At 51.7% G+C, this 23207-nt stretch overlaps 1 protein-coding gene across 10 annotated transcripts in view; it reads left to right on the top strand.

Annotated features, from left to right (window-relative positions):
* Dab2ip (DAB2 interacting protein) overlaps nt 1-23207 on the top strand; it is a 182083-nt gene that overhangs the window by 72777 nt on the left and 86099 nt on the right. For 7 of the 10 annotated variants that reach the window (XM_052725901.1, XM_052725900.1, XM_052725897.1 and 4 more), the window contains exon 2: nt 22596-22699. In XM_052725901.1, the coding sequence (XP_052581861.1) occupies nt 22596-22699 (104 nt within the window). Of the gene's footprint in view, nt 1-769; nt 1014-22595; nt 22700-22719; nt 22833-23207 lie in introns of those variants that run through there. The other 3 variants (XM_052725898.1, XM_052725899.1, XM_052725904.1) reach the window with 3 other exon arrangements.

The raw sequence follows: 23207 nt of genomic DNA, 5'->3' as shown, positions 1-23207 counted from the left end.
GAAAGCTTATGAGAGCAGATAGAGGCCGCTGATGCATCCTTTCTGCAAGCCTCAGTTTCTCTTCTCCACTGTGAGGTAGGGATCTTCCTGCCTTCAGCCTCGATAGTGCTACTAAAAATGTTGGAGGGGAGGAAAAATTCAGGCACTCTGGTGATTTATTTGGTGCGGGGATGGGGCAAAATGGCTTGGCAAAGCCCTCTGATTACATAGGTGTGCCTTATATTCTTTATGTGTGCTTGAAATACACAAAGTAATCCCAGTGATATGAAAGCAATATTCTTATCAGACGAGACTGCCTTCTAAATGTAAAGAATAGCTAAGTATCTTAGGCAACAAAGTCAGGGGGGACTTCCGACCTGACTGAGGAGTGCCTGCAGAGCTGTGTGCGGCCGCTCACTTCTGGCCACGTTTTCGTCCAGTAAATCAGGGACCCCCTCCCTCAGACCCTAACTGCACGTGCCTAGCCTTAGTGTGCATGCAGATATGCACTCTGCTGTGGCATAGGGTGCCCCGGGAGCCCTGGGTGCAATGTGGAGTCTGAGGCGCGGGCGACGGGATATGATGCTCCTGGGGTCCCTCCGGCGGGACAGGGACACTCCCGGGCCGCGTCGCCCCGACGACTCCAGGCCAGGATTTCACCCGCACTGACTTTCCGGGCGGGTGCCAGCCCGGCCTCCCGGTCCCGGGCCCCCGCGGAGGGGCCGGCTGCTCAAGGCGGGGCGGGGAGGCGGCGGAGGAGGAGTTGGAGCTACTTTGTAGGGCAGCCTTGGCCTCGGCGGCTGCTGCACCGGAGCTCAGGAGAGTGCGGGGCGCCCGCCGGGCGGTCCGGAGCGGCCGATGGGGCCCGTGTGAGCGCCCAGGCCTGGCCCGGTGCCCGGCGGGCGGCAGCATGTCCGCGGGTGGCAACGCCAGGAAGAGCACCGGGAGGCCGTCCTACTACTACCGGCTGCTGCGGCGGCCCCGGCTGCAGCGACAGAGGAGCCGCTCCCGCAGCCGGACCCGGCCCGCCAGGGGTAGGCGACACCCCGACCCCAGTTCCTCACTACCACCGTATCACCAGAGGATGCCCTGGGACACCAGGGGACCGGTGATGCGCCTGTGTCTGTGGGTGAGGGCCCCTCATCTGGAGATACCGTGACTGTCCCATCCCCATTGCCCCAGCTTCTTGTTGGTCCTTCTTCTTGGGGAACCTGGGTCTCTAGTGTCTCCCATGTACCAGGAGCAAGGAATAGGGGCCCTGATATCCAGTGTCCCCCGCACCGCTCAGATCCGTGTTCCATCCCACTGTGCATCAGTTTACCCAGCACCCAGGCCATAAAGTAGTCGAAGTGGATCTTGGCTTGTTTCCACTGTCTAGAACTCAAGCTTGGCCTCCTTCAGTCCTGTATTGTGGGGAGCCATGTTTATAGGGACCTGGGGCCCCTCTGAGTGGCCCTTGGAGGGGTACCTCTTTCAAGATGGTGGTGGGGTGGAGTGGGGGAGGCACGCACAGCCTTTCCTCTTTCCAGTAATAAGATCTTCAGCCAAAAACGCTGAAAGTTTTGCCTTGTGCTGGTCTAGTAAGTGGAAAGGGTCAGGGGCTTCCACACAGAGGCTTTGCCCTGGGCTCTAGGAAGGCCAGATGCCTCTGAGGCTTAGGCCCACTGAAGGTGTCCATGATACAGAAGAAGATGGGTTGGTTTGCATCATGAGGTTATCTGGGGCATGGTAAGGCTCCCCCTTCACCATAGGCAGAATCTGGCAGGTATGGAGAGGTGTTGGTGTATGAGTTGGCCCTTGTTAGGGTGAGGGCTGGTGAAGCAGGCAGGCAGTCTGCACTAGTTTACTTCCCCCCACGAATGGGGAAGAGTTTTCCCCACAGTAGGGCCAAGTAGCAATGTGCAGGGTTTGTTTAGGAAGTACTGAGTTCCTGTGCACAGAGTTCACGTTGAAGCTGTTTCTGCTTACAGGTTTGTGCTGGGACTTGGTCTGAGGGTATCCCAAAGTTTGTGATACCCCCCACCCTTTGCTTTTGCTGAAGTGGCCTCTGCCTAGTTCCAGCCCCAAGTCTAGGACTGGCCCAGGAAACCAGAGACCTGGCTTCAAGCTTCGTGAATGGGTTCTAATCACTGCATTTCCTGAGCCTTCCTTTTTTGCTCAGCTGTGGGAGAAGGCGTCATTTCTACAGGTTCCTGCTGTGAGAATGGGTGTGGGATGAGTGTCCAGTTGTATTTGGCTTCCCTCAGAGTCTCTCCTGTCCCAGCCCTATCCCTCAAATGCCCTGTATGACCATGCCCTCTTCTGTACCCACTGCGGAGGCTCTCAGAGGATGGGAACTCTGCCTTCTGTTCAGTTAATGAGGCCAGGGATGATCAATGTTGAATGGATCAAACATTGGCTCCCAGCTGGGCTCAGTTTTGTGCGCTAGCTTGGAAGGAACTCACTGCTTGCTGGCGGTGGTGGAGAGACCAGCGCTGATGGAAATTCTAGTTGGAGAAATTCAGGAAGGAGTTGACATTGAGACTGTGTCTAAGCTGGGTGGGATTTCCTTTGCCTTACCGGGAGTGACTGAGTCAGCCCTAGGTCTAAGTCCTACTTCCAGAAAACTGTCTTTCTGTCAGCTGCCTCTCTGAATCTCAGGGACAGTGGTGGCAGTGGCAGCAGGGTCCTGTCTGGGAAGCTAGAAGCCTGTGCCTGCAGCTCAGACCATAGTTAGGTGTGAACCGTGGTCCTTTACGAGGTGGGAAGTGCCTGTGAGTGTGCACAGAGAAAGAAAAGGAAAAAGCCCTTGGGGTAGAGTGAGTTCATCTTGCATGGGGGGACAGAGGACAGCCTTCGGTAGTGACCAGTTGGGGGTGTGATCAGAGTTGCAGGTCAAGGTGCAGGGTGGCCAGGGGCTCCTTGCCCATCTTCCTGCTCTGGCCACACCCCCTTTTGTGGGCTTCCTATTGGGAAGCCCACACTAAGATCTTGAATTGCTCCCTTCTGACCTTGGTGTCATGGTTAGGGGTTGGTCCTCTAATGGTAGCATTACCCAAAGGGGTGGTGGCAGCCCCTCGATCCACCTTTCCCCAACCTCATTTCTGACCTCAGCTACTAGCAGAGAGGGGAAAGGAGCATAGCTCTGTGTTCAGAAATAGAAAAGTACATGAAAGTGCTGGGGGCTGGTAGCAGGGACCCACAGATGGCCAGGCACGGGTGTTAGCTAGGCCACCACCTTCTGTGGAGGGCCTCACTGCCCTCTGAGAGCAGCGTGCTGTTCTTGACAAAGCTGTGAGGGAAAGCCGATGTCTCCAGGGTCCCAGGGTTACACTTGGGGACTAAACAAGGCTCTTCTCTCCTTAGCTTCATGTTCCCATCTGAAGATCGGGCAGGTGGGCCTTGCAGTTGGGAGGAAGCAGGAGCTTTGTGTGATGGCCTCATCTAGGCATTCCATACTGTGCTGTGTGACCCTGGGCCACTTGAAGGCTGGGGCTTGCTTCTGGGTTTTGGGGGAGTCTTGTCTCCAGAAGGATGTCACCAGTTAAGGTGCTTTGCTTCCATTTCCTGGTATCAGGAGTAAGGACAACTTCCTAAGAGAAATACAACACTCCCCGTCCTTGATCTAAGCCCTAGCCTATCATTCAGTACTTTTCCAGCACCTGCTAGCTGCTGGCTTTAGCCTGGGCCCAGGGCATGTGGAGATGAGTTTTATTTGCTCCTAGACTCACCAGGCCCTATTGGATGGAGAGACTGGCTTATCAGGTACCGTAGAACACAGCCTTTTCTAGGGACAGGGCCGTGCTTAGTGAGAGGACTCTACTCCTAGGTCGGCTTTTGGTTGCTGACAGTGGGCCCATTCCAGGCTCTCAGTCTCCCCTTCTGTCAGGAGGAGCTGATCCTACTCTGTTGCCCCATGAGCTTGGACACCTCTCTGGGTGCTCACAGTAATGCCAGGGAGGTCTGGGGTCTTCTGTGTCCAAGTCAGTCCCATGCGAGGTCCTGCTGGGGGCTAGGGATTTGGGCAGCACTTCCTTCTGGCACGGCTGTGTTTTCCCCAGCCCTCTATCTGTCTGTTTCCCTGTCTTGCTGCTCTGTGGCCCAATCCTACTTGGGCCCCTTTCCCTGCAGGGACTGCTAGAGTCTGTCTGTGGAGTACCAGGAGGGGGGCTCCCAAGAGCCCCCAATACACTCTGCAAAATGAAGGTGTACCCAGAAGGGCTGGGGATGACCTCTAGAGTGTGGCTTCCTCCACTACCAGTTCAGAGCGTGGCCTCTGGGTCATCTGCCCTTGGAGTCTGGACGGGTGCACACCTTTGCCCATGGGTGTGTGATTCCGGCTCACCAGCACTCCCGATGGCAGCGTGGTTGTGCCTGTGTCTGTCACATTGGCCTCTCGTGGGAGCAGCGGTGAGGGAAGGACCCATCCTCTACCACAAGGAGGGCTGGGACTGGAGGACTGTGGGAGAAAGCAGCTGCAGACTCCCAGTGATGCTGCTAACCGTGAAAATGGGATAGGAAAAGGAGATGAGGCCTTCTTAAAGTCAAGGCCTGGCCTGCAGCTCTGCCGGGCCGTGGGTTAGTAAGGCAGAGACCAGAATCTGGGGTTGGGCAGAGCTGGGCTCCAGCATCCGAGTGGTGTGGCCTTGGGCAAGGCTCTCAGTCTCTGGCCTCTGGTTTCTTCATCTGTAAAATGAAGATACCAGTATGCATCCACAGCACCGCTATGCGTGTTAAATGTTAAGGTTCTGATGTTAAGGTTAAACATTCTGAGTTCACTGCCAGAACAGATGGGGCATTCAGCAGATGGAAGCAAAGCAAATGGGAACAATATTGACTCATATTATACCTCATAAGGGGAGTGAGCCCACCAGACCCCAGGATATGTAAGGGTGAAGAGAAGTTGGGGCCGAACCCCACACAGGCTCTGTATCTCCGCAGGAACAGAGAGAGGAAGGGGGGGAAAGACAAATTGGATTTCAGAGGTCAACCCCCAAGAAGAGACAGAGCATGTCATTGGTCTCTGGGGAGCATATTTGAGTACTTGGGGGCCACAAGATACATCCAGCTCCCAACCTCACAAGTGTTCTCAGGCTTGTCCAGCTCGTAGGTCCAGACTGTTGCCCCAGGGCCTTTTGGCATGTCTCCTGGAATGCAGAGCCCACTGGCTCAATATGGAGTCTTCCTCATTCCTTCCAGTTGGCTTCTCTTCATACACAGGTTATACCCACCACGGCCACCCCCACCTCTGGCCTCCTGCCTCACCTTTGCCTGCTATCCCCTGTTGTCGTTCACATTCTGCCAAACATGCCACTTTACTGGCAGATCACATGTCTCAGGACGTCAGCCCGGTTTACCCTTTAAGTTTCTTAGTGGGATGGTTCAGTGCACATTGGGTGGTGAGTTCCCAGCCGCAGGCAGCCAGCCTGAGGCCCACTCCCTAGACAGAGCTTTAGGTCCTTGAGGGAGGCCGGAGGCGCCAGTTAATCTGCTGGAATGTCAGCCCCGTGGCCTTCGATATCCCGGCTGTCTTCATCACCTTTAATAATTAGATAGCCTCTTTCACCGTCGGAATGTGGGCCATGCCATGCTGAGGGCCTCCCTTGCTTATCTCCCATCTCGTAACTTCCCAACCCTTCATAGAGGTACAGGGCATTGTTATTTCCATCCCCAGGTAGGGAGACTGAGCTCTGGTGAAATAATGCCTGAAGCTAGCATTGGGGCCACAGGGCTGTTAAGCCGGCCTAGAATCACCTGGAGGCCCTGCCTCTCCTTGGCTGGTGTGACTCTGAGCACTGGTTGACCTCGGTGGGTCAGGGTAGAGCTTGATTCCTGGGCACGTAGTTTCTCACTGCTTCAGTTCTGCACCCACCGAGGCCCACAGCATGACCAGGCGCCAGGAGCCTTTGCTCAGTCTCTTGCAACTACATTCCCAATAGGGAAACTGAGGTCCATGGAGCCGAGGCCTCTTGCCTAAGGTTACCGCCATGACTGATGATAGCTGCGGTTTGGAACTGGGTTCTCAATCTCTTTGCATTTTATTGACATGTTGGCTTTGTCTGTTGCCTTTTCTAGATTAGCTCATGAGTTTGGAACCCCTGTGTGTCTCCTGGTGGACTTGCTCACATCCGGGACCACATGCTTGTTTTGCTTTAGAGATGACCCGAAGCCTTTTGACTGTTTTTAAAAGAAAAGCAGAGACTGCCACTTCTCCAGTAACTTCCTCTAGGGCCACTTGCTTAAATGTCAGGAAGGGAGAGCATTTCCTGGTCAGGAACATTCAGAGCTTGCCGGGAGCTGGAGTTTTGTTTTCTGTTCAGGAGGTATTTAGGGAGTCAGCCCCCACCCCACTTTGTCATTCCTGGGAATGTGTCTGGCAGTCGTGGGGAGGGGGGGTTGAGAAGGAGCCGCCGTGGTGCCCGAGTGTCAGGTACTGGCTCCAGGAGTGGGGGCTGGTTATTTTTAGCTATTCTCATCCAGTAGCGGCATTTCAACGTTTGTTCAATATTTAATTATCCATCTGAATTGGCCCACGTGGCTTTGAGTTTGGAAGTAGGTCTGTGCAGTGATTTCCTGATTGCATAAATAAGGAAGCAAGAGAATCTCAACAGCCCTCTAAATAATAATAATGGGGGAAGGAGGCTGGGTGCTCAGAACAGACAACCCTGGCTCCTCGGTTGCAGGGGTACGGAGGATGCCTGTAACACCCTTGGACCTTCTTTGTCTGTGGGGCTCACACCTGCAGCAGCTGTGTTTTTCAGGGGGGGGGGGGTTCCCCCTGTCTTCAGGGCCCTGTGTTCTCTTTGACAGCTGCTGGGTACCGAATGGAGGTTTGGGGATTTTGCCTTTGGAGGTCTTGTTAGCTTTTATTTCCCTGTTCTGACAGACAGGAGAGGGTTGTCAGCACCCGAGCTGTGTGATTTCTTTTTCTGTGGCCCTTGGAGGTGATGCCTTGACACTCCTGTGAAGTGGAAAAGCAGAGTGCAGGCAGGCAGATGGGATCGAGCTCTGTGCCCCTTTCCTGTGCTGAGGAGAGCATGAGACCCTGGGATGCTGGCAGGCCGCTAGCACTCCTTCCCAGAGTCCTACTTGGCATGGGGAACGGTGGTTTACAGATTAAAGACCAGTACATTGACAATCTGGATTAGATGCAAATGATTTTCTATTTATTAATGCTTCTGTTCTGGGGACCCCGGGCTTGAGTCAGGAGTATAACCAAGGTTAGGTTCCAGGATGGATGAGAAGTGTCATCTCAGACAGGTTAGCTTTGGGTTCTAAAGCAGGCTTGACATAGTTTTGACACCATGTAGGATGTGTCACAAACTTGAGAGTGTGTATTGTCATTAGTGCCCATTTGTCTAAATCCTAAGTCTGTCGTGTTGATGTAGAAGTGCGGTGTGATGTCTGTGGAGACTGGGATCATCTCTATGGTTCCTCGGTGTCTCCTCCACCAGAGACTGCTACACGGGTAAGTGGCACTCAGCCACCTACTGTGTACACATTGGGCAGGGGCTGCCTTGGTGATATAATAACCTTAGTGACTCAGTTAGCCGCCTACTGTGTACACACTGGGCAGGGGCTGCCTTGGCGATATAGTAGCCCTAGTGATGAAGGAGCTGAGTTGAGGGAAGGCTGTGTAACCAGGTCAGCAGATGGTATGGCTAGAAAGGTTGGCAGGGCCCTGAATGGTGAGTCAAGAGTGCATTCCTCCCCCAGCAGCACAGGGAGCCACAGTGATAATACTGGGGACAACCTCTATTCCTTGAGCATGTGCGCTGTGACAGGCATTCTTCTGTGTTCAGTCCTGGGGCCCACAGACTCTGTAGATGGAAACCAAGGCTCAGACTGGCCAAGTGCATGGGAAACCTCCCTACCCCCACCAGGGCTGTGATGGGGGAGGTGACTTGAGAGCCACAGCTAGACTTGCAAGGAGCAGGGTGGGGGTGGGCATCAGTGATCACATGTGCCCCTGGTAGCTAGGCATCTGGCTTGAGAGACTCCACACCGGGGTGGGGACTGGTGGAGAGGGAGTGAGGACTGTACCAGGCTCTGGAGTGGGGCAACCTCAGGCCTCAAGGAAGTGTGTGTCGGGGGGAGGGGGGTAGGAGGGGACTTAGATGCTGGCAGGTCACTGACTCCTGGAGAGTCTCTAGGGTGCTGTTGGCTATGAAGGTGGAATGGGAGAGAGGGGATGAGAGCAGAGGAGAGCCCGCACACTACTGTGAGGATAATGCTGGGCTCAGCACACTGGGCTCTGGCCTGTGCACAGCAAGGCCACTGTAACAAGGCCACCACCACTTATTTAAAAAATACATACATTTATTTTATGTGTATGGGTATTTTGCCTGCATGTGTGTTCACGCACCGCATGCATGCCTGGTGTCTGAGGAGGCCAGAAGAGGGCGTCAGATCCCTTGGAACTGGAGTTACAGAAGGTTGTGAGCCACCATGTCGGTGGTGAGAATCGAACTTGGGTCTTCTGCAAGAGCAACAAGTGCTATAAACCGCCGAGCACCTCTCCAGCCCCTGGACTCTGTGTTCCGAACTTTGCTTTTAGGAAGTAGGAGATGGTGGTCACTGGTTTCAGCACTTGATTTGGTGAAGTGCTGTGAGATGGTCTGTATGTCAAGTGTGTTGCTGATTGGTCAATAAATAAATCACTGATTGGCCAGTGGCCAGGCAGGAAGTATAGGCGGGACAAGGAGGAGAATAAAGCTGGGAAGTGGAAGGCTGAGTCAGAGAGACACTGCCAGCCACCATGATGAGAAACAGCATGTGAAGATGCCGGTAAGCCACGAGCCATGTGGCAAGGTATAGATTAATGGAAATGGATTAATTTAAGCTGTAAGAACAGTTAACAAGAAGCCTGCCACGACCATACAGTTTGTAACCAATATAAGTCTCTGTGTTTACTTGGTCGGGTCTGAGTGGCTGTGGGACTGGCGGGTGACAGAGATTTGTCCTGACTGTGGGCCAGGCAGGAAAACTCTAGCTACAGGACCAGAAGTCAGACCCTGCCACTCAGCCTCTTTTAAGCCCTGCAGTTTTTATTTCTGAGATTTGAACTGGTTCCTGGAATTCCTAAAGTCTGGGAGCCTGGCACTTGGGAAAAGTCCAGGCTCACTCTCATGATGAGAGGGCTGGGAGATGGTGAGGCAGGGTGCAGTGAGGATTGGAGAGGTGGCTGCTGGGTGCTGATGCTGGAAGGGATGAAGGGGCGCTGACAGCTTAGCAGGACAGTACTAGAGGCTGCAGCAGTCCAGTTGCTTGGGGAAGGGGCATCAGACCTGGTACTGTGGGAGAAGCTTGGTGGGAATGGGGTCTGGGAGAACCATGGGTTTCCACAAACCACCTGCGCTGTCTATTCCATCTAGAATCCAGAGCCGTAGTTGTATCTGAGAGTGGTAGGTTTAATGTATGCAGGGAGCCCCGACCCCATCGCTGTCCTACGGTGGGCTCTCAGCTCTTCCGGGACCCTGACTTTTAAAGAACCCAAATGCTCCCTGCAAAGAGAGGGACCTTTTCATCAGTCTGGAATGCTCCATGGCTAGAGGAAAAGGGTTGACCTCTCTTTGGAATATTCTCAGCAGGCTCCTGTGTAACTGATGGTCCTCAGGAGACAGACACCAGTAATGATTCACACCTTCCTCCCTTCCTCCTATCCCTCCCTCCCTCCCTTCCTCCCTCCCTCCCTCCCTTTGTTGAGGCACAGTCTAAATTCTGAATTTAGACTCTGAATTCTGCTATGAAGAACAGGCTGGCCTTGAACTCTCAAAAACCTAGTTGCCTGCCTCTGATTCCTTGTAAGTCTAAAATATTTGTTAGCACTTTATGGAAAAGGTTTTCTGACTGATCCCTGAAACACAGCTGCATCTGTCTGCTCTCCGCAGCTGCCTACGTGTGTGCACCCTGCACCGTACCCTTAACGCTGCTGCTATAAATGCTTCAGAACACCTAACGGGACGTTGTGGTTTACATGGCTATAGAGAAGCTGCACACAGCAGAGAGGAGCACACATCTCCAGGGAACCCCCTTTGCTCCCCAAATTCCAGTAATGCAGAGGGATGGCATTTTGCTTTCTCTGGAAGCCTGGAATGGGCCCCGAGGCTGCAAAGAAGAGACACAGGGAAAACCTGTGGGAAGAAAATGGTGAGGGTAACCTACAGACTGAAATGTCCAGAGGTCTTGAGAGGAGAGGAAGTAAGACTCCGGGGAGTGAGAACTCTTTGAGCTAGTTAATCTGGGAGAGTAGCCAGGGCACCCAGAGTCTAGACTGGGGAGCTCTTTGGAACATGGTGCCTTTCAGGATGAGGCATAGGAAGCATGTGGTGTCAAAGGCGGTTGCTTACTCTCTTGAGTGGAAGGCTGTAAAGCAGTGTCTGTGCTGGCTACATTGGTGGCACTTTTGTAGGGTCTGTAGTGGGGCCGGCCAGAGGTCACGGGATGGAATGAGCACCTCTCCTGTCCTGGACACTCTGTACAGGATCCTGGGATGTACTGTGAGACCGAGTCTCCTCAGTTTCTAGGAGCTAGCTGCTCATGTGCCTTCTCCCACTATGCCACCCCACCCCAGGAGTTCTCGTGCCACCTCTGTCCTGGTGCTCGGTGTAAGGGTCTTCAGGGCCGTGGTGGGTGCGCTGCACATAGAGCCCTCCCCATGTCTCCTCCTAGCAGACTCCCACAGCAGTGGACAACGCCCACTCACTCTGAACCACATTTTGAACTTGGAGACAGCTTGAATTCCATTTCTGTCTATTTGAGAGACACTGACATATCACAGTTAATGGCCTCAAATTAATTACTTTTATGGTATTTGACCCAAATATCCAATAGAAACAGCATAAAGGAAAAAAGCCTTATTTTGGCTCATGGTCTCAGAAGGCTTTCAGTGTATCAGATGCATATGCACGCGCACACACACACACCTGGGAAGACATGGTAATTGGCTTGTATTAGTAGGAACCTGTGGAAGCTGTTCACATCCTAGAAGACCAGGAAGCAGAAAAAACAGGCTTGAACTGAAAGTGGGCTAACCTTCAAAGACCCACCCCTAGTTGACCTGCTTTCCCCAGCCAGACCCCATCTCCTCAAGTCTTCAAAATAGTGCCACACACTGGGGACTAGGTGTTCAAAGCATGAGCCCGAGAGGGACAGTTCAGTCCCCATGGCTCCTTCCTTTCCCCAAACCTGGTCAGTGTCATGAACCAGATGTCATTCGAACGTGACTAAACTCATCCCTTCCAGCTAGAACTGGAGTGGCTGGGGAGTTTGGGAGGGACCCAGGCAGGGAGGACACTGAGTCTGGAGGGACCGCACCCAGCCCCTCCCTCACCTCCCCTCAGATCCCGTAGGTTTATATTCTGCCTTGGTGCCCCTCGCTGCATGGTCATGAGCAGACCCAATTTTTTTTTTGAAGTCAGAGCTGGCACTGTGCGGGCTTCGCATCTCTGGTGTGTATCTCCCTGCTTCCTGGAGTCTGTTGTTATTACAGACAGCCAGTGTTCAAGCACTGCTTGTTGAGAAAGCTTGCCTTTCTTTGGCACTTCCTTCAGTGGTCAGTTGACGAAATGTACACGATCTATTTCTGGACTTCATCCCGATCCATTGATCTCTACATCTTATCCCTATGCTAATTCTGCAGGCGTGTTTACACTAGCTGTACTTCCAGACGCTAAAGTATGACTTGAAACCCATTAGCAGCGGAAGTCCCCTAGCCCTTTCCTGCGTTCTCAAGCCTGATTTGCCATTCTAACTCCTTTGCTTTGTTGTCTGAACTTAAAATTCTGCTTGTTAGAGTCCTTGAAAAGTTTCCTGGGATTTTGACTGGGATTGCATTGAATCTGTAAGTCACTTCAGGCGAAATGTCACCTGAACGTCATTGAGTCTTGCAGCATGGTATTGGCTGTTCATTTCTTTACACTACAAGATAATACCTTTCAGCAATGCATTTTCGTTATTAATCTTTCACGTGTGTAATTAAAATAATATTTGTGTGTGTGTGTGTGTACATGTGCGTGCACGTGTGGAGGTCTGAGGAGAGTGTTCAGGAGACTTCCCACCTTCTATTTTGCTCCAGCCTAACTGGACCTAACTTGTGCGATTCTCCTCTCTCCATTTCCCATCAGTGTGCTGTAATTACAGATCCAGGCCACCGTATCTGGTTTTTTTCTCTGTGGGGTCCAGGATTGAACTCAGGTTGTCAGGCTTGTGTAAGTGGGTTTGTATGCTGAACCATCTCTCCGCCTACATGTTAACGTTTTAAAAGGTGTGTGTGCGTGTGTGCGTGTGCGTGTGTGTGTGCGTGCGCGCGCGCATGTATGTGTGTGTGTGTGTGTGTGTGTGTGTGTGTGTGTATGTGTGTGCGCGTGTGCGCGCGCGCGCATTGGTCACCAGGGAGGGACTAATAGTTACTATACTTGTTAGCCTGGTGGTTTCATGGATGCTGATAAAGCACAAGACACTTGCCTCCGAGACAGAAGGCGGCTTGAGCTTCACATTTCCACTGATTCCCTTTCTATCCAGTACCAAGAACAGATTTTAGGATGATCTGTTCTTGAACAAAGCTGCTTTACTATTTTTCCAGCCTAACCTCGTGTCCCTTAGAGGATCTGATATACAGTCTATGAGTCAGTTGCTCCTTAGGCTCAGAGTTATGCAAGGAATTGGAATGCAGCTCTGTGACAGGATGACGTCATTCAATCAGGAGTTTGAGCCAGGTGTGGTGGCGGGTGCCTAGCTCTTGAGAGGTGAAGCAGGAGGATCAGGAGCTTAAGGATATCTTGGCAAGAATGGGGCTAGCCTGGCTCCATGAGGCCCCGTCTCAAAAGCAAACAAGACAAACAAGAAATTTAGCGATAATTAAAATAAAATTCCAGGTTGCACAGCACAGAGAGGTGAAGAAAATGTGAACATATATATATATATATATATATATATATATATACACACACACACACACACACACACACACACACACACACACATATGGACGTGTAGGGGCTAGAGAGATGCCTCAGCCTGTAAGAGTACTTGCTGCTTTTGTAGAGAACCTGAGTTCAAATCCCAGCACCCACAATTGCCTGTAACTCCAGCCCCAGGGGATCTGACACTTTTGACCTGCATGGGCACCCAAACTCACATGTACTCACTGACACCCACATACACATAATTAAAAATAAAACCTTCTAAAAATTAATAAATGCACACTTAACTTTATGCCTGTCTTAGCTTGCTGCAAGAGGCAAGCGTGCTGTATCACACAGTCGTAATGATCTCACTTGATGACATGATTTTTAAACAAAAGTGCAAAGTATTAAGGAACATTAAGTACAGAGGTGTGATGGGGGGTGGGGAAATAGTTTCTAATGACTGAAGTGGAAAGGAAGTGAATTTAGTGTTACTACCTCCCTTTGGCACGCTTTAATTAGGACTTTGTGCCCTCAAGTTTTGTTGATGTAATTAGTTTCTATTCTAAGGATAAAATATGCAAGGTGCTGGTCTGGAGGGATGGCTCAGGGGTTAAGAGCACTGGCTGATCTTCAGAGGACCTGGGTTCAGTTCCCAGCACCCATGTGGTGGCTCACACCGTCTGTAACTTCTTCTCTGGACTTTGAGAGCACTGTATATAAGGTGCCCAGACATACGTGTATAGTCTTTGAGATTTGGAGGTCTGAGGTCTACAATCTGCTTCAGTGGCCCAAGTCCAAGGGTCTTGAGGCTGTGACCCTTGTGGCCTGGGGCAGTTGTATTTCCTCCTTCCTTGTTTATCTTCCAGAATCTGCCTGCAGTTCTTTGGCTCACTACCTCACCTCCCCCACTGGTGCTTCCCTGGTGACGCTGTCTTTTTGCCTTCTCTTTACTGTCTCTTTTTGTGGCTGGGCATGGTGACACATGTCTGTAATCTTAGCACTCTGGAACACTGAGCTAGCAGGACCAATAAGTTCAAGGCCAGCCCGAGCCACAGAGCAAGATCCTGTCTCAATAAGCAGAGAAATGAAATAAATAAAATTTTAAGTCTTTGTTAGTACAGTGTGCTCGCCCTGTGGTCTTCCTTCTCATTCAAGGTCCTTAATCGTATCTGGAGTCCATTCTGCCACATGAAGAAACACTTTCACAGGCTGCAGGAGTCAAGATGTGGCTTTTGGGGAGCCAGTACTGGGCTTACAGGAGAGGGGAAAGGTTTGTAACCGCCAGGTAACACCTGGCCGTACATGGGAAGTCAAAGGTCAACTGGAAGAAGTATTGTCTGAGGCAGGAGGCTGCCAGGTTGTTTTATTTTCACGGATACCACCAGAGAACAGCATGATAGATTCCATATGCTTTCTTGTCCTAACACACACACACACACACACACACACACACACACACACACACACACGCACATAAAAGCACACACATCACATCACCATGCATACACACACCATGTTGTACACGCCACACATCATACACACTACATATGCATGCACTGTGCATGTACATACCACACTCACAGACTCGAAAGTTCTGAGTTCCCACCCAGGCTCCCTGCTCAGGTCTCAGGCCTCGGCTCAAGTGTGTTGAGCACCCACTTGAGGGCTGTGCCCTTCGGAGCTTGCGATGCTCTCCCTGATGCTCTCCCTGCCGTCCGGCCGGTCATCCGAGCTGCTGTCGGTCTTGATGTGCAGCTTTTGTTTGGTTTCTTTTCCTCCTTGCTTCATTTCTCTTCAGACATACACAGAGGGAACGGGTTGTATTGAGCTACCCTGTCACCCGTGGGTTTTAGTGTACTGAGTGGAAGGCGTCATTCTCTCTCACTCAGAATGTCACCTGTCTCCACTCTTAGGCCCTCTAGTTCTCCAAAGAGAAGCTCTGTGCTGTTCCTCTGTGCCACTGTGTGCACATATGTCCAGGAAGGAGAATGTCTTTGCTTTAGCCGTGCGGACACTTCTCTTTTGAAGTGATTACAGGTTGCAGGCAATTGTTCAGACAGTGCAGATGAGCCCAGGGTGAGCTCCTTCCCCTTGGCTGCTTGCATAGCCATGCTCAACATCGAGGGACCACCAGGAACATTCTAGAAACCACGCTACAGTTCTTACTCAAGGTGATGAGGAACACCTGGACACAAGAGTCAGCAGAACCTTCTTTAGGGCCTGGGCTGGTGACCTGGGGGAGGTCTGGGGGGTGGGGCTCGTGACTGCCTGGCTGTTGTCACAAGGTGGAGGAAGGCAGGGCTATGTCAGACATGGCATCCTTTTTCCTTTTTTCTTTCTTTCTTTCCCCACCCCCCTTTTTGGCTCAGGCTAGCCTTGAACTTGAGATCCTGCCTCACCCCCACCCCAGGTGTTCTTGTCTCTCGGGAGAAGCGATTCACAAGCTGCTAACTTGTTACTGATGCTGAAGTAATGGAGGGGAGTTTTTGTTTGTTTGTTTGTTTGTGCTGAGAGGAGGCTTGGTGTTTCGTGGGTAGCCGTGGCCTTGTCTTTGTGGACTGCTTAGAGAGGAAACAGCCTTGTTTGGTGTCACTTTCTTGTTGTCCTGGGGTCACCCTGACTAAGGTTGCCATCAAGAGAGGTTACTTATGTTCAGGAGAGTAATGTGTGGTCCTCCTGCCTCTACTTTTCAATTACTGGGATTACAGGTGTGCACCACCATGCCCAGTTCATGGGGTGCTGGGGGTTGAACCTAGGGCTTCCTGCATGCTAGGCCAGTGGTCTCCCAATGGAGCTGCATCCTCAGCCCTTGCTTTGTCCCCTGGAATGGTGTGAGTGCTGTGGAAGTTGTTGATGCTGGCTTTTATCATTAGCAGGGTACCCTTGAGATCCACCCACATCGTGCGGATCTATAGTACGTTCTTTTTCATAGCTGACTAGTATCCTGCAGTACATACAGTTCCTCTCCCAGTTCCAGCCTGCCCTGGCTCCCTGCTTCCCTTCCTGCCCTTAGGTGAAATCCCAGGCCTCACCTGCTGGGAAGTGTTCTACCAGGGAACCACAGAACCCCTCCAGCCCTAGTATTCTGTTTCTGCTGCACATATTAAATCTATCAGTGTGCACAGCACAAGTGCCGTCTTACAGGTCAGTAGATGGAATTCCAGCACTGGCTTGCCAGACCCAAAGTGTAGTGAGTAGCCTTCCCTTCTGAAGACTGGAGAGAAGCTCACCGTAACCTGTCTCCCTGTGCTCTAGAGGTGGAGGCTCGGGGAGCAGGGGTTCGAGGCCAGCCTAGACTACACAGCAAGGTCCTGCCTCAAAAACAAATCCCATGTCGTCACCACTCCTTGTACAGAACGTCGTTCCCTGGGGAGGGTTGTAGCAAGGCGAGGCTCCGTCCCTTGCTGGCGGTCAGCTGGGGTCCACTCCAGTCTCGAGACGGTGCCACCATGTTCCTCTGCAGCAAAGCCAGCAGAGGAGGATGTTCCCTCTGCCTCTGAAACATCGGTTCCTTGCCTCCTGCCATGGCTCTGTCTCCAACCTCGGCCATCCTTGCCACATTTAAGGGCTCCTGAGGCGGGATTGTCCCCAAGGGTAGCCTTCTGCCTCCAAATCTTTACCCTCAAGCGCACATCTGCAGAGCCCCTCTCTGCCTTGTCAGTGTGGCTTGTTCACAGGCTCCAGGAATCGGGTGCAGGTTTCTTGGGGGTCGTTATTCTTTAAATGTTGTAGTTTGCATAACCACTCTCCTGTTGAAGGGCGCTTGGTTGTGTGTAGTTGGGGCTATTGTAAGGTTGCTGTGAACAGTCTTACAAAACTATTCATAAGAGGGCCATATTCTCTCTCCTTTAGCAACTGTTCTTCTCACACAACACCCTGTTGCTGTTTTATTTGTGTTCATCTCTATAAATTTAGATTTTATGACATGCCTTTGTGCTCCATGTAGAGTCCTCCTAAGCTGTGTCCTCTTCTGTGCTGTGTAGTATTCCACTGAGTGACTGTTCCAAGAAGCACTCATCCATTTCCTGCTGCTGAACATTGAGGCTGCTTCCCTTTCTGTGCTAAATGAGGGCTGCAAACATCTCTGCAGCCATGGTATACATGGGACAAACCACACAGACAGCCTAGACTACACAGTTAGTGGTCTGGACTGAGTCTGTAGGAGGGACAGGTGTGTGTGTGTGTGTGTGTGTGTGTGTGTGTGTGTGTGTGTGAACTGTCTATTGTGTGATTGTTCCCAGAGCCTTTTCATGCCACCAGCAGAGATGAATGAGTAGTATCCTGGCTCCACCAGCAGTGGGAGTTACTGCTCATTTTAATTTCAGGACTGGTTTCTTATTAATTTCTTTTAATTAGTTTCTTTTCAATTTTGGACTGGGCCAAATCCTATCTGAAAAGTGTGAAATGGTGTCTGGTAGTTCTGATTGATGTTTTCCTCACTGTGAGGACCCCTATCCTCTTCCCCAGCACCCAGCCTTTCTACACCTCTGCTGACCCTGTGTCTCCCAACATCCATGTTCATAGTTGCCACTCACCTGCCTCCAACCATTAAGATCTGGGCAGTGCAACCCGACAGCTGAAATTACAGGATGTTCCTCCAGCCACTGTGTTTCCATGGGAACAAGTAACAGTCATCCTTCATGATTAGGTGGTATCCATGGCAACCAAGCCAGCAGCATTTGAATGAAACCGATTTTATTTTATTTAGTTTTTGCAAACACTTGAAGGTTAAGATGCCTGACTCTGGCAGTGGCTTCCAAGAGTGGTCGGTAGCCTGAGCTCACCGCTTATAGCCTGGGCTCACCGCTTATAGCCTGGTCTCACTGCTTAAATGGGGACTTTTTCTACCTGTCAGTGGAAAAAAGGACTCAGGGTCAGCCGATTCCGAGGCTCAGTTCTGTAACCTGGGAGGTTGTGTAGAGGTCATATCAAGTCTGAGATGAAGAAGGACTTCTGGGCTGTCCTCCAGGAAGGTCTGAGGGACTCCAGGGTGGCTGGGTCTCCTTTCCCATGAACAGTTCTTAGAAATGTTCCCTTAGTGCTGTGTGTTCTTAGTGGACTCACGAGCCCTGTCTGGGATCCTGCTCTCACCGGCTCCTGTGTCCAAGCCTGGGAAACAGCCATGGTGCTAAGTCTGAGACCAGAGGCCGAGGCCCTGGAGCTAATGCTCTGCGCAGAGATCCCCAGAGGTAGAGGCACTGTTAGGTTGGGGACACAGCAGGGCTCTCAGCCCCCTGCTTGTTTTCTGGTATAAATAATGGTTTTTTGCGGGGGGGGGGGCACTGGGAGAGTACTCTCTGCTTTTACTCCCAATTCACTAAATGGATGTTTAACCAAGAGCCCAGAGACGGGAAGGCATTGGGTTGGAGTCACACAGCACAGACTACAAATGGAGACCTCTCCCTATACCCTGTTTCCTCAGGTTCCCTGAGGTCCTAAGTGAGTTCTTTGCAGGGGGCATTGTTTGGGGGACTCGGAGTCACCTTTGTGTCTTGGCACCTTGGTTTCCTTATCTGGAAACGGGTGCATACCATGGCTGTCCGAGCTGTCTGAAAGTGCCCAGAGTACATGTTCTCAGTGGGGCGGTATTGTAAGCAGTATTATACACAAGCTGGTCAAAAGCTGGGTCCCCAAGGAGCTGGAAAGACCCTACCCTTTTTCATTTTAAAGCCCAGTACATGTGTGCAGCACCTAGAAGAGTCTGTCTTTGCTATCATGATTTTCCATGCGGGGGCCAGGGATAAAGGAGCTTAAGAAGATTGCTGAGTGGCAGCGCTCACCACCAGAGGCTGAGGGATGCTGGTCAGGGCCTTGGCTACAGAAGCCCGTTATCTCCTGTATGCTCAGCTCAGTGTCTGGCTGGTGTCTGGCTGCCTGCAGGCTCCCCAGGGATGCCACTTGGGGAAAAATGAGAGGTTGGACCAAACAGTCTCTGAGAAGCTCCTGGATCAGACCCTGAGGGCAAGAGGCAAGGTGATGGGTGTGTCCTGGAGAGAGCAGCAGTCTCAGAGCTGGGTGAAGGGGCAGCCCTTCCCAGCATCCATGCCCTACCAGGAGGACAGGTGTCCTGGAAGGGGAGGTAAAGCTGTGGCCAGGCGTGTGTGTGAGTTCTTTGCAGGGGGCATTGTTTGTGTGTGTGTGTGTGTGTGTGTGTGTGTGTGTGTGTGTGTGTGTGTGTGTGTATACATGCACTTGCACTCTTCTGTGTGTTTCCCACATGTGAACACATACATCTTTGGAGGCCAGTCATTCTGAACGTTTCCCTGATACTCTGGAGACCTCAGTACCTTTTTTCATAGGGATCCTAAGAGCTCTGCAGGAGGCTGGCCTTGCCAGCTGAGTCCATGGCTGTAGTGGGTGCCCTGTCTGGGTTAGCTGAGTTGGTGGAGGAAGGATAATGGTCAAACCAGGACCCAGCACTGCTGGGTGGCTGGCTCAACGTAGTAGGAACAGAACAGAGATGTTCATTTTCTCCCACTGAGAGAGACAAGGAAATAATTAGTAGGTATGCAACACTCAGGGATGGAGAGTGTGAGAGACAGGGAAGTAGTAGGTCTGCAAGACTCAGTAATGGAGAGTGGGCATGAGCCGGGTCTGAACTGATGAGGTAACCCCAACAGAGGAACAATGACCCCTTAGCACTTGACTGCATCCCACAGGAGGCCATGCTGGCTATCATGAGGGGACAGCATGAGTGAAGTGTGTGTGGGGGCATCTCTGCCTCATGGCAGGCATGGTAGAGATTGTTGTCAGGGGCAGCATCCAGTGTTACCATCAAGTGGCACCTTAGGAACCAGGGTAAAGTATATGTCACCTCGAGGGAACTGAGTAGAGTAGAAGACAGCTAGCTGGAGCTTGACAACTCCAGGATTGTCAGCTCCTATCATGACCCTGTTCTCTGTCCCTGGAAACGTGGCTGATCCCAGGAGTCTGCCTTAGCTGAATTTTGCACTCTGAACTGAGCTCTGAGGGCTATGTGTATGTCCAGTTCTTTGTCTGTCCTGGGGCCCAGTGACTCAGCACTTCTGGAGCCATGGACTCAGCCCACACACCCTGGGTACTCACTTGTACCTGTCCTTCACTTGCTGGGACCTGAGGCTCAGACTACACTCTGCTGGAATGAGGCCTTCATTGGCCGCTTGGCCTCCCATTTCAGTGCCTCCCACAGGACTCAGGTGAGAGTAGGGTACACCATCACAGAGCTCATAGGACATCTGCCTAGTGGTGGTGACATGTCCCGTCCAGGTAGAAAAGATGTGTTCTGTCGCAGAGTGAGCAGGAGCCAGGCCTAGATTCAGGGAAGGGACTTAAAGGCAGATGGGGAGCGTAGGAAGAGATTTCCTAGGGAAACCTCCAGAAAGAGTGGGTGTCTCTTGACTGACTAGCGGGGGATGGGGGTGAGTTTTAAGTAGAGAAACACAGCAAGGAAACATGGAGATGGCTGCCACCTGACTGGAGGAGCCACTCTGGCAGAGGTGACCCAGGGCATGGCCTGCTTGCTCCTTGGCCAGGGCTCAGAATTAGAGACTTGTAGTTGAGCAAGGGGCTGAGCTCTGTCCTTTTACACTTTTGGGAACACTTTTTCAGTCAGGAGAGAAGAAGGTAGGAGGTGTGGCTAGGGTGTTCTAGACTGCCCTGCCTTTGACGGACCTGCTCCTGTGAGCACCTGTCTTCTCTATCCTGTGTCTGCACACATCCCCACTTGCTGTGCCCCTGGGGTAGACTTGTGGGAGGATCTGTGTGAATGTGAATGTGAATGTGTGCACACATTTGCCAGGGTGGTCTCTTATCCCATGTCCCTGTGTGTTCCCATGTGCCAGGGAGACCTTCACACTGTCCTTTTCTTCTTTTGAGTCAACAGGTTTTTCCTAAACCCCACACATACCAGGCTCTGTGTGAGTGCAGGAGATGTGGAGATGCAGTGTGTGTATTAGGAGTCCCCCCCCCCCCACACACACACACAGCGCAATGACCTTCTCAGCAAGAGACAGAGTCAGCCATTGTTAGAGGAGCCAAGATGACAGGCAGAGGTGTCACGAGGACCTCCCTCGGGGCTGTCTGGATAGTCAGGCTGGTGGATGAAGCTGGAGGAGTGGTCTGTAGTGGGCCACACCAGAGCGGGCAAACAGGCAGCAACTATGGTCTGAGGAACCAGTCAAGAAGCAGTTGGATTAGGTTGGCTCGGGTCTTGACTAGGTTTGTGCATGCTGTGGGTATTCATTCTGCCAACAGCTTTGGAGTAGCAGCCTTGGGGTGTGGCCTCTCGGCAGGTTACATAACTGCTTAAAACTGAGGAGAGTGGCATGTGTGCCTCCCAAGTGCTGGGATTAAAGGTGTATGCCACCATTGCCTGGCCTCTATGGCTAACTAATGCCTGGCTTTGCTCTCTGATCTTTAGGCAAGCTTTATTTGTTAGAGCACACACAAAATATCATCACAGCACACCTTTAATCCCAGCACTAGGGAAACAGAGGCAGGTGGATCTCTGAGTTCGAGGCCAGCCTGGTCTACAGAGCAAGTTCCAGGACAGCCAGGACTGTTATACAGAGAAACCCTGTCTCCAAATATTAAAAATAAACAAAAGCCAAACCAAAACAACAACAAAAACAGTTGTGAGGGCTGGAGAGATGGCTCAGTGATTAAGAAGAGCATTTGCTGCTCTTGGAGAGGACCAGCGCTCACATGGTAACTCAACTAACTGTCTTTAACTTCTAGGGATCCATTGCCTCTCCTGGCCTCCATGGGTGCCGGGCATACGTGTGGTGCACACACATATGTAGGCAAAACACCCACACACCTATGACAACAATAAACAAATCATTTAAAAATTGTAGAAATCCAGCACTTGGGAGATGAAGGCAGAAGGATCAGGATCTCCCTGTCCCTGTGTGTGTGTGTGTGTGTGTGTGTGTGTGTGTGTGTGTGTGTGTGTGTGTGTTGGTGTCCTCTTGTTCACTCTCCGTCTTACTTTTTGGAGACCAGGGCGCTCCCTGAACTTGGCGCTCGCTCACAGCTGGACTGCTTGGCCAGCACCAGGACTACAAGCACACCTGACATCATGTGGGCACTGGGGATCCCAACGCAGGTCCTCATGCTTATGCATCAAGCACTTTACCAATGGAGCATCTCCCCAGCTGCCTTTTAACCATTGCTAAGTGTACAAATGTGAAGTTGTACAACTTTCCATGTGCAAAACCTTTTCATCTTCCTACACAGAAACCCTACACCATTCAGCCGTAGCCCCCACCCCTTCCCAACAGTCCTGGCTAACCTTTGACCTACTTTCTGGCTATAAGTTTGACTACTGTAGGTACCTCCCATTGTTGGACTCGAAGAGTCTTTGCCGTTGGTTTCTGGCTTACGTCACTTGGCCCGATGTTTTCGGGATTCATTCACATCATGTAAACTGTTTCACCATGTTCATCCGATCATCTGTGCATGGGCAATGAACTGTATCTGCCATGTGCCTGTTGTGAATACCACTGGTGTCAATATTTCATACAAGTGTTTAAATCTGTTTTCTGGTCCTCTTGGGTATACTTGTAGGGGTGTAATTAATTGCCTGGTATGTACTAGTCCTGTCTTTAATGGGGGTGGGGGGGCATGCCACTACATTTTTCCACAATGGCTACAGTCTGTCTTTTGTGCTGTCTTAGGATGTGGGAGTTGGCAGAAGCCTTGGCATCTCAGAGCTTTTGAATCTTAACCACCCCTCTCCTCCTTCCACAGAGTCACCCCAAGAAAGGCCGGGCTCCCGGCGCAGCCTTCCCGGCAGCCTGTCAGAGAAAAGCCCCAGCATGGAGCCCTCGGCTGCAACCCCGTTCCGGGTCACGGTAACTATCTCTGCGTCACCATGGCCACTGCCACCACCGTCACCACCTGGCCCTGCGGGGCTACTCTGCGACCCCGCATCCCCCTTCCTGGAGCCTCATGGACTGGGAGAGCCTCCAGCCTCCTTTGCTCTAGGTATCCAATCCCCTGGCGGCTGCCTGCTCTCTGGGGGCCACATGGGGTCCCAATCTTTGAGGGAGGGGGCAGGTGGAGGACAAAACCTAGGAGGCCACCAGGGCTGGGAGAACAGGCTGGACTGGATTAGAGCCCTTGACGTGTGCACACACTGCCCTCCGCCCTTCAGACGTACAGCTGTGTTTTGGTATCTTTCCTAGAGCAGTCAGGGAGTGTCATAATTTGATTCTGTCTTGACAGGAAAGAAAAGAATTCTGTATTCTCCAGCTGATGATGCCTTAAAATGGACCAAACACAGCATGTGTGCTGTAGCTGTTCAGTTTAGATAGCCGGCATGCGTATTTGATTCTTTTTTGCAAACCTAAATGATGGCGG

The sequence above is a fragment of the Peromyscus californicus genome, unplaced genomic scaffold, assembly GCF_007827085.1.
Source record: "Peromyscus californicus insignis strain IS unplaced genomic scaffold, ASM782708v3 Scaffold_7__1_contigs__length_154581171, whole genome shotgun sequence".
In the NCBI taxonomy this organism is placed as follows: domain Eukaryota; kingdom Metazoa; phylum Chordata; class Mammalia; order Rodentia; family Cricetidae; genus Peromyscus; species Peromyscus californicus.
This window is presented reverse-complemented; position numbering and strand designations above follow the sequence as displayed.